Raw genomic sequence first — 16,200 nt, forward strand, 5'->3', positions numbered from 1 at the left:
AGGTCACACCAAGCGGCACTGGGGCGGCCGAGTAAATAGGTGTAGTATGATGTCGGGTACCCAATGTTAGTCAATGGGGATCAGTCCGGTTGAAAAAAGACTGCTGGTTTGGACAGGAAGTCCAATCAAGGAGAACCAACAGGTGGGTTCAAGTCTTGAGATGCTCAGGGATGGAGGGACACCTTCAGTTGTCTTCCCCGTGTCCCAGGGGTGATGAGTGCAGAGGTGTCCTGCGGTGTTGGGTTTTCTCCACCTGGAGCACTCATTGTTGAGGGGGCCTGTGGACGGAGGCTGCAGGTGGCATCAGTGAGTCCACAGTTGGCAAGTCCAACGTGGGCTTTGTCTGTAGAGGGCTGGGGGACCACGTTGGCACCATTGGCCCACTTCAGCTCGGGCAAAAAGGTATTGGTTCAGTGGTGCTTTCTGATGTCAGGTTTTTGCAGTCTGGAGTCCTCTCAGGTCTCTTGGGGTGCCTACAAGATGCAGGGCTGCATTACAGGAGTTCCTAGGTCTTTGTTAAAGGTAGGCAGTCCTCCCAGGCTTTTGGAGGCATAGCAGCTTGAAGGCGAGCCGACTTTTGTGCAAATCGGCAGGAACAGTCGACAGGCCAGCAAGGCTGGGTCCAACTCAGGTGCTTCTCCCTCAGGCTTTGTTTTTGCAGCTCTTGAATGCCCTTTTTATTTGTAGGTCACCAGGATTCCGATTTCTTGGTGCCAGGTGCTGCCCTAAATTCTGAATTTAGAGACGTTTTGGGGAGTGTAGGGTAGGAGCCAATGGGCTACTGACCACTGGGGTCCATATGACCACTTTGTGGGGAAAGTGGGTATAACCCTGTCCCAGAGTTCCTAAATCTGCCAGCACCAAGATGGCAAATTTCTAAAGGTTGTGTCCACATCAGGCAGCCCACCAGGGTGGAACTGAACTGGGGGGTGGGCACACCTCTCTGAATATTAAGGGGCATATTTATGAAAAGTGGTGCTGCACATAGTGCAACACCTCTTTTTTTGCACCCCTTAGCGCCCCCCCTAACGCCACCATGTGTGCACCATATTTAACATACGGCGCACCATGGTGGAAGTTAGGGAACTATCTCTTAGATTTCTTTGTGCCATTGTTTCAGACCCCCTAATGGGGAAATGCCCCCTTTGCATACATTATGCCTGGTGCAGGAATAATGTTGCTCAAAGGGCTACAAAGTTGCGCAATGCATGCGTTGCTCCACTTAGTAAATATGGTGCAGCGTTTTTTGCCATCTAACACCACAACAGTGTAAAATAAATGATGCTAATGTGTCGTTAGAATGGCGCTAGGCCCTCTTAAATGTGGGCCTAAATTTACCCCCGTCTAGGTGTCATATGGACCCTGGAGTAGATTGTGTGAAGCCAGATCTTCTTTGAAGACCCCGCCTTGGAATGCAGATCGCCAGTCATCCTGTTGAGTGGGTGTGTAAACACCTCACTCAGAGCAGGCTTTGCTCCTGACTGCCCGAGAGCAAAGACTCTCAACCCTTGGGGGTCAGAGGAATGTCTGGTGGTGGCAGGCTGGCTAAAACTAGTCAGTCCGCACACTGGTGGTTGGTAGGTTTTCAGGGGGCACCTCTAAAGCACCCTCTGGGTGCCTGTATTAATAAATCCATCACTGGCTTCAATTAGGGTTTATCAATACAAGATGTTTGATATCAAACATCCCTATTCTCATTAAAGCCATAATGTAGCTGGAGAACTCGTAGTGACGAGTGTCCAGCACATGTACTTAAAATGTCTTCCCTGTTCACTCGCTATGTCTAAGAATCGACAAAACATAGCAGGGACATATCTGCTTTTGCAGATATGTCCTCACATGTAATATAATGTACCCTGCCTTAGGGCTGCAAGGCCTGCTGTAGGGGTGACTTACATATATTGCATGCAGTATTAGGGGACATGGCACACAAGCTGTGTGCCGTATCATGTTTTCACTTTTAGCTGCACCAATACACAAAGCCTGCAAAGGCAGCCTGTAATGTGCTAAGTGGGGGGACCCTGAGGGTGGCTCTATACATGCTGCAGCCCTTAGGGACCCTCTTTGGTACCCATGCCCTAGGTACCAGGTGTACCCTTTACTAGAGACCTATAGGGGGCCCTATGGTATTGCCAACTGGGGAACAATTGCACAGTTTTAAAGAAAGATCTGGCACTGGGGACCTGGTTAGCAGAAACCCAGTGCACTTTCGGTCACAATTGCATCTGAAACCGAGCAAAAAGTGGGGGTGATCATGTCAAAAAGAGGCACTTTCCTACAATCCCTACTTTCTTTTCTGGTACAATGAAACCATATAGAGACCAGAAAATAATCCTTACTTGTGGACACCATCATCAGGGAATCCAAAATAAAACAGTTTTTTGCCCCAGCTACTCTCATGCATGGAGCCTTCCCACCAGCATACACAGGCTCTCACCCACACACAGACCCGCGGTGATGCTGTATTTTCTGCAGAAAAAGTATATTTTTGGTATCACTATTGAAGTGTAAATTCTAGTCCGATTTACCATGTTTTGTTTTCACCCCTGCCAGCATCTGCTCTCACAACAAAGTGATGCACACAAAAGAAGCTCATGGGTTACCGCAGCATCTCTGACAGTGCACACTTCTTGTGCCTTGACACTCATCATTATATCACACTCAAGCATACTGCCTCTTATATGACCTCTACCACAGCAGGCTTCACTTTCATGCAATAAGTTACAAAGTACATTATCTAATAGACATTTACATCAAATTATGTTCTGTCTGTTTCCCCTAAATCAGCCACTTAATATAAGAGCCCCACTAAAATAATTTGTAGTGCTGTGGAGAAGTGCTGCTACAATCCGCTAAGTATAGTAATCCTGCCAAAAAGTGCCGGGACTGTCACTTACTAATGTAAGAGACCTTATAGAGGGAGTTGGAGATTGGTGCTGTAAAAATAAAAGCATGGCACCCATTTTGATCTGTGCTCATAATAATGTAGTCCCACTTCTTACTCCCAGAACCCCCTCCCAAGCTTTCTTTTTTCTGGCCCTATCCACACAATGAAAAGTTCCAAGAGGCATTTGTTTCCCATTCCAGCGCTGTACATGGGTAAAGCCAGTGCTGAAAGAAGCTCTGTCAGAAAGAAGTAACAGCATGTTTCAGGAGTGGGCACTTTAGGTTGTCCTTCAAGAGGGAGTGGCCATGTGAGTGGTCATGTGACCCTAGTCTTCAAAAGTTGAGCAGTTAAACTTCTCTAATGAGGACAAAAATCCATTAAAAGCACCCCTTATGTTAGAGAGGGTGATTTCCTTGACTGGGCACCAGATGCTATCTCCCCAGTATCCATTCAGGTTACTGATTTAAAAAAAATTATATCAAAAATGGACTTCTGTGCCAAATATCAAATACTTCAAGAAAATCACCCATCCTCTGCAGTCAATTATGCCCTCGATGTAAATCCCACCTCTTTCCATCTACCCATTGTTGTCTTTCCTCTGTCCCTCCACCTCCCTCGAGCGGCATCTTTCTCCCCCTTCCTCCTATATTCCCCAATCCTTTTCAAGGAACTGTAATATCCAGTTCATGCCCTCGTGTTGCTTTGTTTATAGGTTTTGCACTCTCTAAGGACACACACGCACGTATACTCACCTCAATATTGTGTTTGATGCGCTCTGGAGTGAAGCTCTTAGCCAGAACTACAACACCCTGCTGAAGAAAGTAGCGCATGGCAACCTGGGCTGAAGACTTCTTGTACTTCTGGCCAATCTTTAAAAGTACTGGGTCATCCAGAAGCACTGGACTCCTTTGGTCAATCCTGCATCACAAGATGAAAGAATTGGTAAAACACCACTGATTATGGTTGTGTTACAAACATCTGCAGTGACCGGTCTATCTTGTAATAATTGCAGTGCAGTTTAGAGATCATCCAAGGACCAAGGTATGACAACGGTGTCAGTTTCTGAAGACAATTTCTGAGGGCGAAACCACAGTTGGCTCTGCCATTAGCTATACTTTTGGGGCAGTAGGGAAGGGCCACAGCTCCACTGCATTGGGGGGCCCACCCCGCAACGATTAAGAGAACAGAGTCTCACGAACGATGGGACACAGTTCTCAGGGTGTCGGAAATGTGAGTGTTTTTGTGCATTTATAAAACTGTGCTTTAATAACATTGCGCAGAATATGAATCTACACTCAAATTTACACATGAACTCTTATCTGATACTATTGTTCTTTAAATGATTTTACTATGACATGTTAAACTGTCTCTTCTTGGCTCATGCTAACTAGGCCTCAGTTACGCCTCAACATCATCTTGTTTAAAATGTATGTCTCACTCTGCATGTTCACTGTTTATTCTTTCTGCTGCACACAGTCAAGCAAAATTTGTTAATTTTGTTTTCGCTTCAAGAAAACCTTTCCAACATGGGCTCAGTGATGTTGCAACCATTCACGTTTTCTTCCGCTAGCTCACTGTACTGCACTCATTCAGAATATGTTTCTATTGTTCTTGTATCTAGTTTGTCCTGCCATTTCCAGATGACATTTGCATAGAAGGGCTGAATCAATATTCAAATAATGTGACAGTGCTTAGATGGTAAAGCAATATGACATCTATTAAAACTGTAATCTGAATTGCCCAAATGATAATTCTTTGCTCACATCGTGATGAATTTGCAGTTCTAGTTATGTTCTGTGAGAATGAGAAGACCTTCTATATGAACAACTGAGTTTGGAAGTGAGCCAGAACTTTCCTGGGACCTTTCCGATGCTACTAGTGATACTGACCAATTTTGTACTGTATTTGCTGCTTCAAATGGGACTTAGAATGTTTCTAAATATGCTTATTATTCTGTATTGCCCTATTATCCGGAGCCTTCGAGGCAATGTTCACTTATGATTTCTTTATTCTACCCCTTACATTTTGGGAGAAATCTTTTTAAATTTTCTAATTCTGCCCTAGAACTCACTTACTGAGCCAGGCCTCACATAATTATTTGTTTTTTCGATATGTTAAATAGTGCCTTGTCTCTGGATATTTTGCCTCATGAAACAGGTTTAGCACCGTCCCGACCTATCCAACCATGGGAGTGCTAATAAGGTGTTTTCATGGGTTTGAGAAATGAGGGATTCCCAGCGCCCACAGAAACAGTGATTTGGTTTCGGAAACAAAGCTTGGGGGGTTTGTTTCTGAAAAACAGAAAATGTGAGGGAACACTAACAGAGTGATTCTCAAAGTTAAATTATACTAGTGAGAAATTTACAAGTGTAAATTTACTAGTTAATTTAAGTAACTATCCACAAAATCACAGCGTAATGTTACTGAAAATTGTAGACTTAAACATCTTTATCCCAAAGGCCAAAAACATTTTTTTTAACTTTACATGGGAATTTATTTTTTAACGTCAACATCATAAAAATAATTTTTATTTTATTTCTGACAATTTAATTAAATAGATATTTACTCAAAAGTAAGTTATTAGCACCGCTCCTTTTTTTTTATGTAGTTCTGAATTTAAAATAAATATATAACATTCATTCTCAATAATATGTACTATAAAAATATTTCTATATTTTTTGTTTCCCTAAACTTTAACATTCCGAGATTCCCATACCGAATGCAGACACTACGTATTGTAAAGTATACAGAAAATTACTCTTTAAAAATTATATATTAATAATTATTAAAACTGATGTATATAATTTATTCAAAGCTATTTATTTGTATCACTTTTGGGGAAGAGGGCAGAAGGAATGCTTAGACCCTCTGGTCATAGGCCGGCTACACAACACATTTCCCCAACAAATGTTATTTATACAGTTAATCCATCAGATGGGCCTCCGAAAGCAAGGGCAGTGGGAACGAAAGGGCTGCAAGATAGAGGGACTGGTTGCTCTAACTTGAATGTGATCAATCTACCCTCACTTGTTGCCCTTACATAGTTATACTAGCAAACAATTAGTGGGCTTAGTGGAGTCACCCATTCAACTAAGGAATAAGTTCAGTTCAGATTAATATTCTCAATATCAGCAGTAGATCAAATTCTGCTGACACAGAGGGTGGGCTGTATTGGGCCCGCCAAAAAAGCATTTGCCAGAGATTGTGTTGCCATACATTTTAGGCACTCCCAGTTTGCTGGTAGGATTCTACACAATACCTTTTTTACTTTTTCATCAGCTTTTTCCATAGACATCTATTAAACTGTCGTGTAGGTCTCGCTCCACATTCCTCAGACTTTTCTTCAGTGGGAAGAAATAATTCTCACCTTATATTTTCAAATCAGTTTGAGACACTAAATGAATTGCAGGATATAGACTGACTTGATGAGCACCCAGCAGTTGTCGTAGATGCAACTACGGGCATTACTACTTAGGCACTAGCAGGGACTCAAGCAGGAGCCCTAGTCAGGTTGATATAACCAACCCCGTGCCTCAGCAATGCTATAATGCTGTCTGTGACATTGTGTCATGGAGCATTGCAGGGCTGAAGGCTAAACTAAATGACCATTTGTGGCTTAATATCACCCCTACTTACACGCCTAATATGCATCCTAGAAACATGGTAGGTGGATCCCCTGTACATTGGGGGTTTTACCTCAGTGATTACCTCACCTACCCAGTCTAGGCTGGTCGCGTGGAGGATGGGCTTCAGGTGCTGATTTCCAATTTACTCCCAGTGAAGGTGAAAAAATATGACACGTTCTCTCCCTATTATCAATTTGTACAGTTTAATTTTACGTGGGGAGGGGTCTGATGTGATTATTATCAACTATTACAACAAGGTAATTGACTCTACGAATGGGGAGGTTGTAAGAGCTGTGGAATCTGACCTTGATGTGTTTCTCAGATAATTTAATACTGATTGCCCCATCACACGGGCAGGGGATATGACAGCTGGAAAGAGGGAGAGAGTCTGACTGTCTCAGATATACTCAATAAACCAACCCATTTGAGGATTACAAACGAACACTCCATTTAGAGAAAGCTAAGAGATTCCACTGTAATCAGATCAGACATTGGGCGATGAACCTGGTTTTAAAACAAGCAGACCTAAATCAAATAAAGAAATGTGTGACTATAACAAAGGGGTGCACTTGACTCTTTATACTTTGTGACTATACCTAAAGACGAAACTCACTAGTACCATGAAGCACATCGAGAAGGGGTTGTACATAAGCAAATAGTTAGAACACAATGGATATTCCCATGGGAGATGCTCTATAAGAATGGATATAGTTTAGTGAGCGAAAAAGCACTTTAATTGGTACCTATGCTGGACACCCTGCATCGAATTTTGTTTCCCAGATATCAGAGATGTTGTGATGTTAAGGGTGAGTTCTATCACATTTGGCGATACCTCCTGCACATTAGAACCTATTGGCTTGAGACATTAGTGGCAAATAAGCAACTATTAGGATATTTAATTCCTTCTAACTTTACCATGGGCACTGGAAGTATGGGCCCCCAAAATAACCTTGCAGGAGTTCAGACGATGAAAGAGCAATGAAGATGCATTTGCAGATTCAGCTATCATTTATCCCAATCCAGCATGGACATCTTCAGAAAGCATCGTCTGCATTCATCCTGAAGCGTGTTTAGTGAGCTGAAGTTTATATTGTTTTCTCTGATGATCAGGTTAATACTCTATATGTGATACGAAAACGTTGTTTCTGCAGAAATATACGAAGCTGAAATATGGGATTTCACTGCAACTTGAAATATGGGGTTGCACTGCAACTTGTACTTCGAAGCTGAAATATGGGATTATATTGCAACTTGATATCATACGGTTGCAAAGGGAAATTGGCATGCTGACAAACTTCTAAGGTATGGAAGGCCCTACCTTGGCCCAGCAGCCAGCCCATTTAAGTGGTCCATTCACAAACTGCATTTTGTAGTACGTTTTGTAAAACTAAATAACATACTACAAAATGCAATTCACAAACCTTGGTGCTGGGTTTATGCCTCGATTTCTCCTATACCTGTATATGCAGATTTATCTGCCCTGACTGTGGAGTTTCTGCTCACATAGGGCCTCATTTGCGAGGTGTGTGCATAGGGCGGCACAGCAACTGCCTTGCTGTACCGCCCTGCGTGACCGCACAGATTTCTGTCTAGCAGCAAAGCGGCACACTTGCACTGTGGTGCACTGATGCCTGCATTGTGGGGATGATTGTTTTTGTGAGGTGTTTTCCAGGGGCAGCTCCTTTGCAATGGTGAAAGGGTGTCGCCCCACTGGATTAGCCCGCAGCTGAAAACAATATTTTGCTATTGCTTTATTTTTCAGCTGCTGGCTCAGAGCATTTTATTAACTCTTGCATAGTGCATCCGGTGTTTATAAGCAGCTTTCATTCAGAGTGCTGGTGCTGAGGCTGAAGGCAAAACAAAGTGCTTGTGAGTTGGTTGGCATCTCTGCAGAGCACTGCGAACAATGGCCATGTACTCCAGTTATAATTGAAAGTCAGTGTACCTGTGTGAAGGGAGTGCACAGAGATCAAAATATTTAGAAGGTGAAAGCAAGGAAATAAAGTGCTCAATGTGAATGAGTGCAGTGTATGTTTGGGGTGGTAAAATGAGGACGATGCAAGGACGTGCATTCAGGGGAGAGGGAAAAGAGGGTGCTGAAAAGGAAAGGGAGGAGGTTGAAAATGTGCAGATGGATAAGATGTAAAAAGAAAAAGGGCCTCCATATCCAACATAAAGCACACATACCTGAAGGCCCTACTTCTTCCACAGGCCTCAATAATATTTAATTGACAGTCCCACAATTTCAGAATTGAAACATTTACAATATTAATTATTTATAACTAGTCATTGTTGTTACTCATGTATCTTCAGCAGCTAACAACGATTAGCAAAGCCAACAGTACTAATAGGATTTATGTGTATGTCAGTTGTTGTGTTATATTTCTGGATGCAATAACATCTCAGAGAGAAACCAAAATACAGGCCGGGTGGCACACTATGGGAATCACACAAATGTATCTTGCATGTTCCCTTTTGGAGAACCACCACTTTTTTCATCCAACTTGAAGACCTGTTGGAACATATTTTTGTATGCCTGATTGCAGCCAGCAGCTGTGGGTGCTTCTTGATGCCTGGTTAGAGGATTTTCTTCCAAAGTTGATGCTGCATGCAGTGCAAGACACTGGGTAAGCACACACATGAAAGGGCCTGTAGTTGTCGCAGTGTACAGTTTGCACATTAAAGTAAAAGGTGAACATATTAATGCAGTAAGATATGGGGAAGCTGAGACCTTGCTTGTTTTTCATGCTTGTTTGCACTTGCTTCTGAAATAGAGTCACCATCCAGGATGGAGTCCCTTTGTACATGCCACTTTAATTAGTGAAACTCTGCTTGTTGGACTTGTTTCCTTCTATTAGTTTTTTTCTGTGATTTTTGCATAGCTTTTGATTTTATTTGTCTTACACTATATTTCGCTTTTAATTATTTGGATTTTATGTGTCTTTTCGGATGATTCTGTGAGCATATGGTGACTTCGGGTCAGCTATCAAATCTGAGGCCTCCCTTTAGCAGTTACCTAAATGTGGGAAATCTGCTTAACGGATTTCCTTTTTTAGTGTGTTGCCTCCTTTTGGTGAGACAATATTGATGATATGTTCCAGTATTTTTTACATATTTTTCATTGCCTTAGTTTTAAAATTGTATTTTGTTTACTGTGTCTCTGCTACTTATGTTTTCTGTTATCTTGATATTTTTGGGTTTTTACCTTTTGAAGATCTTCTTTTGTAAAGATTTGAATTAATTATACAATAAAATGTTTACCTACCTATCATGTGGGGCAGCTTTTAATGTGTTTAATACTTCAAGAATATACATTCCTACTGCTTTGTAAACCTTGCTTTCTCACTAAATTTATTTCCTTTCAAATGCACCATTTGTCATTCTTTTTTCATTTTTTTCTTGAGAGGAGGACCCACCCTGGACCCCTCGTTTGTTCATTAAGCTTGCTCGCTTCACTCGCTACATAAAAGTTGCACCCAGACTTTTACCAGCCGTCACTGCTTATGTGTGTACTTACATGTTGTCTTTTGGAGTATGCAGGCCTGGCCTTGGGGACCCTTTCGCCATGGAGAAGTGACAATCCAGGCCTGTCCTTTACAAAAGGTACACAATGTCACATAGGCTTGCTGCAGTGGATGATGGAATCATATGTGCCATGGTTCCAGGATGGTCAAGGGGTCCTACAACATGATTTGTACATGTGTAGACCTACTGCAACTAGTGGGAATGTGAAAAACATCTTCCAGGGTGGGAAGTGACGTCTACTGGCCAGAATCCTGTTTTAAAGCCATTGCGTCAGTCCCTACATCTGGGTTTTGGAGATGTAGGAATTCTGACACATTGCAGGCTATGCATGACGCATCTTGAAGAAGTATCAAACGAGCAAATTCTTGTAAATATCACTACATCAGTTGTAAGTGACTTTTTCAGACAGATCGCCCACTCTGCATACAATAAAATTTACATGACGGAGCCAGATCCTGCACACGTTTTTTTTTAACCGAGGGCCAGGAAAACTGATGCATTTGGCCAAATGCATCACATTGTAAATACGGAACTCGCACAGCGATGCGTCAAAAAAAATAACGCAAGAGCAGCACAAACTCCATGTAAATAAGCCCCCAAGGTTCTTAAAATGAACATCATTCCTACTCTCTGAAATTGGTGTTTCGCTACTCTGTATCATTACCCTTGCCTAGGAATGATAAGCACAGTAAGGCAGAAGGCCACTGCTCTGCACCACTCCTGTGGCAGCTCCCCCCGACAAAGGCTGTCTATTGCTGCACACCGCTGTGACCACTGGCTTGACAGTTGTGCTAAACTCCCTCCAAATTATGGTGAGTTACCTGGATTTTTATAGAATCTGATCGCTGATTTTATCTTAAATAAAATAATCTTAATTTACAATAAAACAGTCCCCCGCAGACACTAAATTCTCAAAAAGGCTAAGAACTATAGCAGTAAAAGTGCCCTCTCAACTGCTCTGACTAAAACTATAAGAATATGCCAGCCTGCACTGTACGCATCCAGGATGTTATGTTAGTGCTCATAACAAAAACAATAAAGATATGTCAGCCTAGATAGGAGGTAGATATGTGATCCATAAAACGTCATACTTTCTACTGAAACATATAAAAGAACGTGACAATTCTCTAGCATTATCAATTGGAACTGAAGTCCAGTGCCATTTTTATTTTTATTTTTTGGGAAACTAAGGTTAGGCATGTCCAGTCTATTTGATGAAATACCTTTTCAGCCATCTAGCATGAGCAGTATATCAGAAACTGACTTTTTTCCCACCTTCTTTATCAGGTTTATGATGTGGCAAAGGTTATCATGTATTTGTTGGTATCCTATGAATTCCAATAGGTCTGCGTGTATGATACTGGGCATTAAGGAATCTTGTCTGGAAGCTAAATTGCTTGCATATATTTTAATGAATATTTAACAAGGCAGTTGTCCTATAAGAGGCATAAGAATTTATATTTTTATTTGATGTTGGGATTTAAGAAATGCTGTCCTCACTCAACAATCCCCAAAATCACTTCCCCTTGTGATTTTGCATTATAGATGGTGACTAGATACGGCACAAGCATTGTGCCAAATGTTTTATAAAAGTTTACCATAAAGCCATCTGAGGCTGGTGCTTTTATAGATTTAAATGTTTTGTAATTACCTTTAGTGCTTCAGTTGGGGTGACTGGTACTCCCGAATCCTCTCTTTGAACTACAGTTATTTTAGGAAGAGTGGTTGTACCAAGAGGTCTGGGTTGGTCTTCTTTCAGAAGCTGCTCAGACTTACAAAGTTCTGAATAAAAGTGTCTGAATGTCTCCATTTTATCCTCTTCTGGTGTGAAGATATGACCTCTCTCAGTATGAATTTCTTTGATGTACATCATTTCTAGGTTTTGCCTTTGTTGTTGGGCCAGATGTGGTTTAATGTTGTTCCCTTGTTCACAGCTCGTTGTTGCTTGTCAAAGCAATGTTGATTTTGCTTTATTTCTGTTAAGAATATTTAATTTATCCCTTAAAAGTGTTACTTTCCGAATAGTGTGCCAGGGCAGTGGAAGACGACAGGAATGAGCCGTATCTTTTAGATACGGAATGAGAGGGCAGGGCAGGGCAGCAAAGTGACTTGCTGTGCTGATCAGCATCACAAATTAGTAAATAAGCCCCTACGTTTCCTGCACTGTTGCAGGGAAACCAGTTTTGTTTCGTTATTAAAATGGCATTTGTTATCCGTCAACAGTACAAGCAAGCAGAGTCAACGGGCATCAAGTTAGTCTCAGGTGCTTTATCGTTCGTCTAGGGCAGGGGGTAACCCACAGCTTTCCTGAATATTGGCCCCAAGGAGAGACATGTGTGGGTTTGGAGTACCAGCTGTCTTGGCCCATGCACAAGCTAAGAAGCTGCGCACAACCCCATCCCTAAGGCAACAAGCCTGCTGTATCATTTAGGGCCTCTGCTCTATTTCTGTCGGAGGCAAAGTTAAAGAGTTTTATGGAGGATGCAAGCCTCCTACATCAGACATTTGCAGAGGATATAAAATGCCATTGCTCATCTGAGGCCATATTACACATAGTGCTTGGGAGTGCATCGGGTGTATGCGCCGCTTTTTGCGCCCTTGGTGCACTATTGTAGTTCAGAAGGTGGCACAGATGATTGTGCAGCTTGTTCTGCAATACTGATAGCCCTGATAGCGTTGGAGCACTTGTAGCACCAGCACTATCTTCAAACATTGGTCCCTAACCTGCATGGGGGGCATGAGCTCATGCAAATAAGTCACTTTGCCTGCGCACCTGTGCTCTATTACAGACGTGCAGAGGGAAACATGCCCTTAGGAGGCACACTGACACTGCACCACCAAAGGTGGCACACAGCCACTGCACTGCTTGAGGGCAGCCTCAGGAGGGGGCGATGGTGCCCCATGGACGCCTGCCCTCAGACAACACCGTACAGGCAGGTGCAGTCGCTTACTGCACCCGCCTGCACTGGGATCTCCAACCCCTCTTTGAAGTGCTGGCGGCCGCACAGAGAAACACTGAGAAGCTTTGAAGCAGATGCTCCGTATTTCATTGAGTGCACTGCCCTCAGGGCTGCGTGACTTCATGGCTTCAGGGCACTACATTCATTATAATAGCACACATTGTGTCCGCTCTGCCATGGAGCAATCAAGGACAGTGTGTCCTATATATAAAATAGGCCCTGGTGTTGGATGTCATAAAAATAATTAGGTGCTGTCCTAACTCCGCTGTTACTGATAGCTAAGGCAATTTATTTTAGAACATGTCTGCATCGTTGCCTGAGTTTTGAGGGGCAGATTCATCAATGTATCATGACACCTTGCTGCGCAGCCTGAATGGGAGAGGGCAGGAATGCACCATATTTAACATTATATGGTGCATTCCTGTCCTCTCCTTTTCACTGGCACACGTTTGGTTGCCTAGCTCCAACTCAGGCACCCTGGCATCATGGTGCAAGGGTGCCTGCATTGCAGGCAGGGATGTTTTTGTGCAGGAAGGGACATCTTCTGAGGCTTTTTCTGCTTTCTACCTGTGCTGCAGAATGCAGTATACATACAAAGAGGAAAAACACGACAAATACAGATATTTCTTGCCATTACACCTCAATTGGGAAGAAAGGGGAAGAGAAAGACAGAACAAATGTCAGGAAGGGAGAAAGGAAAAACCTGCAAGATTGAGATAAAGGGGAAAGAGTTGTCTAGTAGTGGATTAAAGAGGCATCAGTTGAATTGAAGGTTACACAGCCTTGGTATTCGCCACGCTAACATTTATTAGTGCGGGCCACGGGCTTCTGAGCACAGCTGTGGACATCAGCACTCATTCTTTTACAAATTAAGCACTGAAAGAGTGCAGTAACAAAAGAGCTGATCAACTACTCCAGCACAATCCAGACCTAGTAGAGTGAGGATCTACCTAAGGAATGACTCTTTCCTCTCCACAGACACTGACATTGAGCTGATTAGATGCATACTACAAGATAACATCGCCTATGCACTCTAGCCCCCACCCACCAGTCTCTTTATCAGTTCTCTTCTCAGATTGTCCTACCAGTTCTTATCTCTACTTGATCCAAGGACACTGTACGCCACCAGCACAATATTCTTGGACTTGCAAAACTCCCGCAGTTTCTGCTGGTTCAAATAAGCGTGGCACTCAACCTGAAAAAAATAAGAAGAAAAGAGGTTGAAACCAAATTATACATTCCCACAAAAGAATATACATCCTCACTAGGGGTTGCATTTTGGGCACTACAGGATTAGCATGTAGAACAACATATTGATCAACATAAATACTGGCATGTCCATCCTTTTTAGCAACAGCTTGTGGCCAGTGGCTACTCGAAGGACAACATGCAGTCTCACAATAGACATGGCATGTAAAGCAACAGTAATATTAGTTGTTGCACCCAGGAGTAACATAGTGACCCACCGCAAGATGAAATCGCAGACCTGCTGCAAGAAAAGCATACACAGCAATTCCAGGGATTTCGTAGAAGCACAAAAATAGTGTGTAAACCATTTGAAGGTACGGAGGCATAACCCTTCATGGATGGATTCAGCTGGAGCCTGGGCCCCTGTGGTTTCCAGAGGTTTGGGTGTTCAGAACTAAGAGGAACTTACTTTATGGGAATATTAACCTAGCTCTGTCAGCGCTTGGTCGGCATCCTAACTCAAAACTGCTTCCTTCATCTCCTGCTCCATTGCTTCTCTGTAACACTCTCAAAGTAGACAGCATATCCCTTACTGTCTTGTATGCTTTCGCCTATTCCCATACTCCTGGTAGAGATGTGAAGAATACAGAACCTGTGTCTTTCATTATTTTCAATTTGGCAGGGAATAATAGGGCAGATTTAACTCCCATCTTGCACATGTTACATTTCACTTCCATGAAAGAGGTCCTTTGTTGATGGACCACAGCAGTGACGTCTGGAAAGATTGAGATTCTCTGGTGCTTGACTTCCAGTCTGCCTGTTTCACACCCCTGTTGCAGGATATAGTCCCTGTCACAGTAATGCAGTTGCTTTGCCACTGATCAAGGAGGTGCTCCAGGTAGAGGCAGCCTCACTTGGACTCCATGAGCCTGTTCAAGGGCAAAAATCTGTGTCAGTCTCTTAGGAGCCACTCATTGTCAGATCCATTGTTCAAGGCAGGTGATCATACATATCCCTTCAATATGTTCAGGTTATACAATTATGTGTTTATTGTTGAGGTGCTTGCTCCCGCACATTAGAATCTTCCATCCTGTATTCCAGGCCACCATCTGTCCCTTCAGTTCTTCAGTCATAGGTTTAAAATCAGCCACTGCTACTTCTGTTTTGCCTGTGCAATCAGATATCTTCTGCTGATCATCCCTCGGTATCGTAATACCCAAAGCCACTGTGTCCATTTTATTTTCAAATGCATCTCTGGTTTCCAAAATCTCTGCCAAAATAGTATCTAAGTTAGTGCCTTCCGTGTCCTGTCTTGTTTCACCCGATGGTTGCACCTGTAACTGGTGTGTACGGCAGATGGGTGGAGAATAGTCTGTGTGGGCTTCGCCCGCATCTTAGTGTGTCTTCCCATCTTTGCCCAAAGGGCCCAACTCTGGCCCTGATTTTGATTTCGATGGACTGGTTAATCCATCACAACAGTGACGGATAGCTCGTCCGCAGAAATCTAAATCCCATTATATCCTATGGGATTCAGATTTGGGCAGAGTAACCCATCCACTGACATCGAAATCACACCCTCTGTCCTCTACTTTTTTGGGTCTCCTATGTGCATGCACCTTTCCTTTAGCACAAATATTGGATCATCTCTCCTACTGTTCAGCAGATAGGCCTTACAACCCCTTGCTATGTGTTTATGGTTTCCACTTCAGATATGCGCTGCTTTTCTTCCACACTCACTTTGCCGGTCAATATTGTGGATTTCTCAGGTTCCCCAGTGCAGTCTCACCACTGCTTTAACTTATCTCTAGGGACACCAGCACTTTTGATTCCCCCTGCTTACATCTCACACTGCCCTGCTTAAAGCCCTTCTTCAGCTCTCCTCCTATTTTTGGTAGCACAAGTGCAACAAGCATTGACACCAGCAGGCCTCCCCGCTCCACACCTCCATTGTCGATAAATGCAGTTTCCATGTCTCCTCGGGGTGGAGCATGGTCAGCAGGTATGCTCCCACATG

At 43.0% G+C, this 16,200-nt stretch overlaps 1 protein-coding gene across 1 annotated transcript in view; it reads right to left on the reverse strand.

Annotated features, from left to right (window-relative positions):
- The window catches only part of LOC138287474 (estradiol 17 beta-dehydrogenase 5-like), a 222,345-nt gene that overhangs the window by 15,867 nt on the left and 190,278 nt on the right, over positions 1–16,200 (reverse strand). The window contains exons 6-7 of the mRNA XM_069227915.1: positions 14,084–14,193; positions 3,640–3,805 (exon numbers count right to left, since the gene is read on the reverse strand). Coding sequence (XP_069084016.1) covers positions 3,640–3,805; positions 14,084–14,193 — 276 coding nt within the window. The remainder of the gene's footprint in view (positions 1–3,639; positions 3,806–14,083; positions 14,194–16,200) is intronic.

The sequence above is a fragment of the Pleurodeles waltl genome, chromosome 4_1 (assembly GCF_031143425.1).
Source record: "Pleurodeles waltl isolate 20211129_DDA chromosome 4_1, aPleWal1.hap1.20221129, whole genome shotgun sequence".
Classification (NCBI taxonomy): domain Eukaryota; kingdom Metazoa; phylum Chordata; class Amphibia; order Caudata; family Salamandridae; genus Pleurodeles; species Pleurodeles waltl.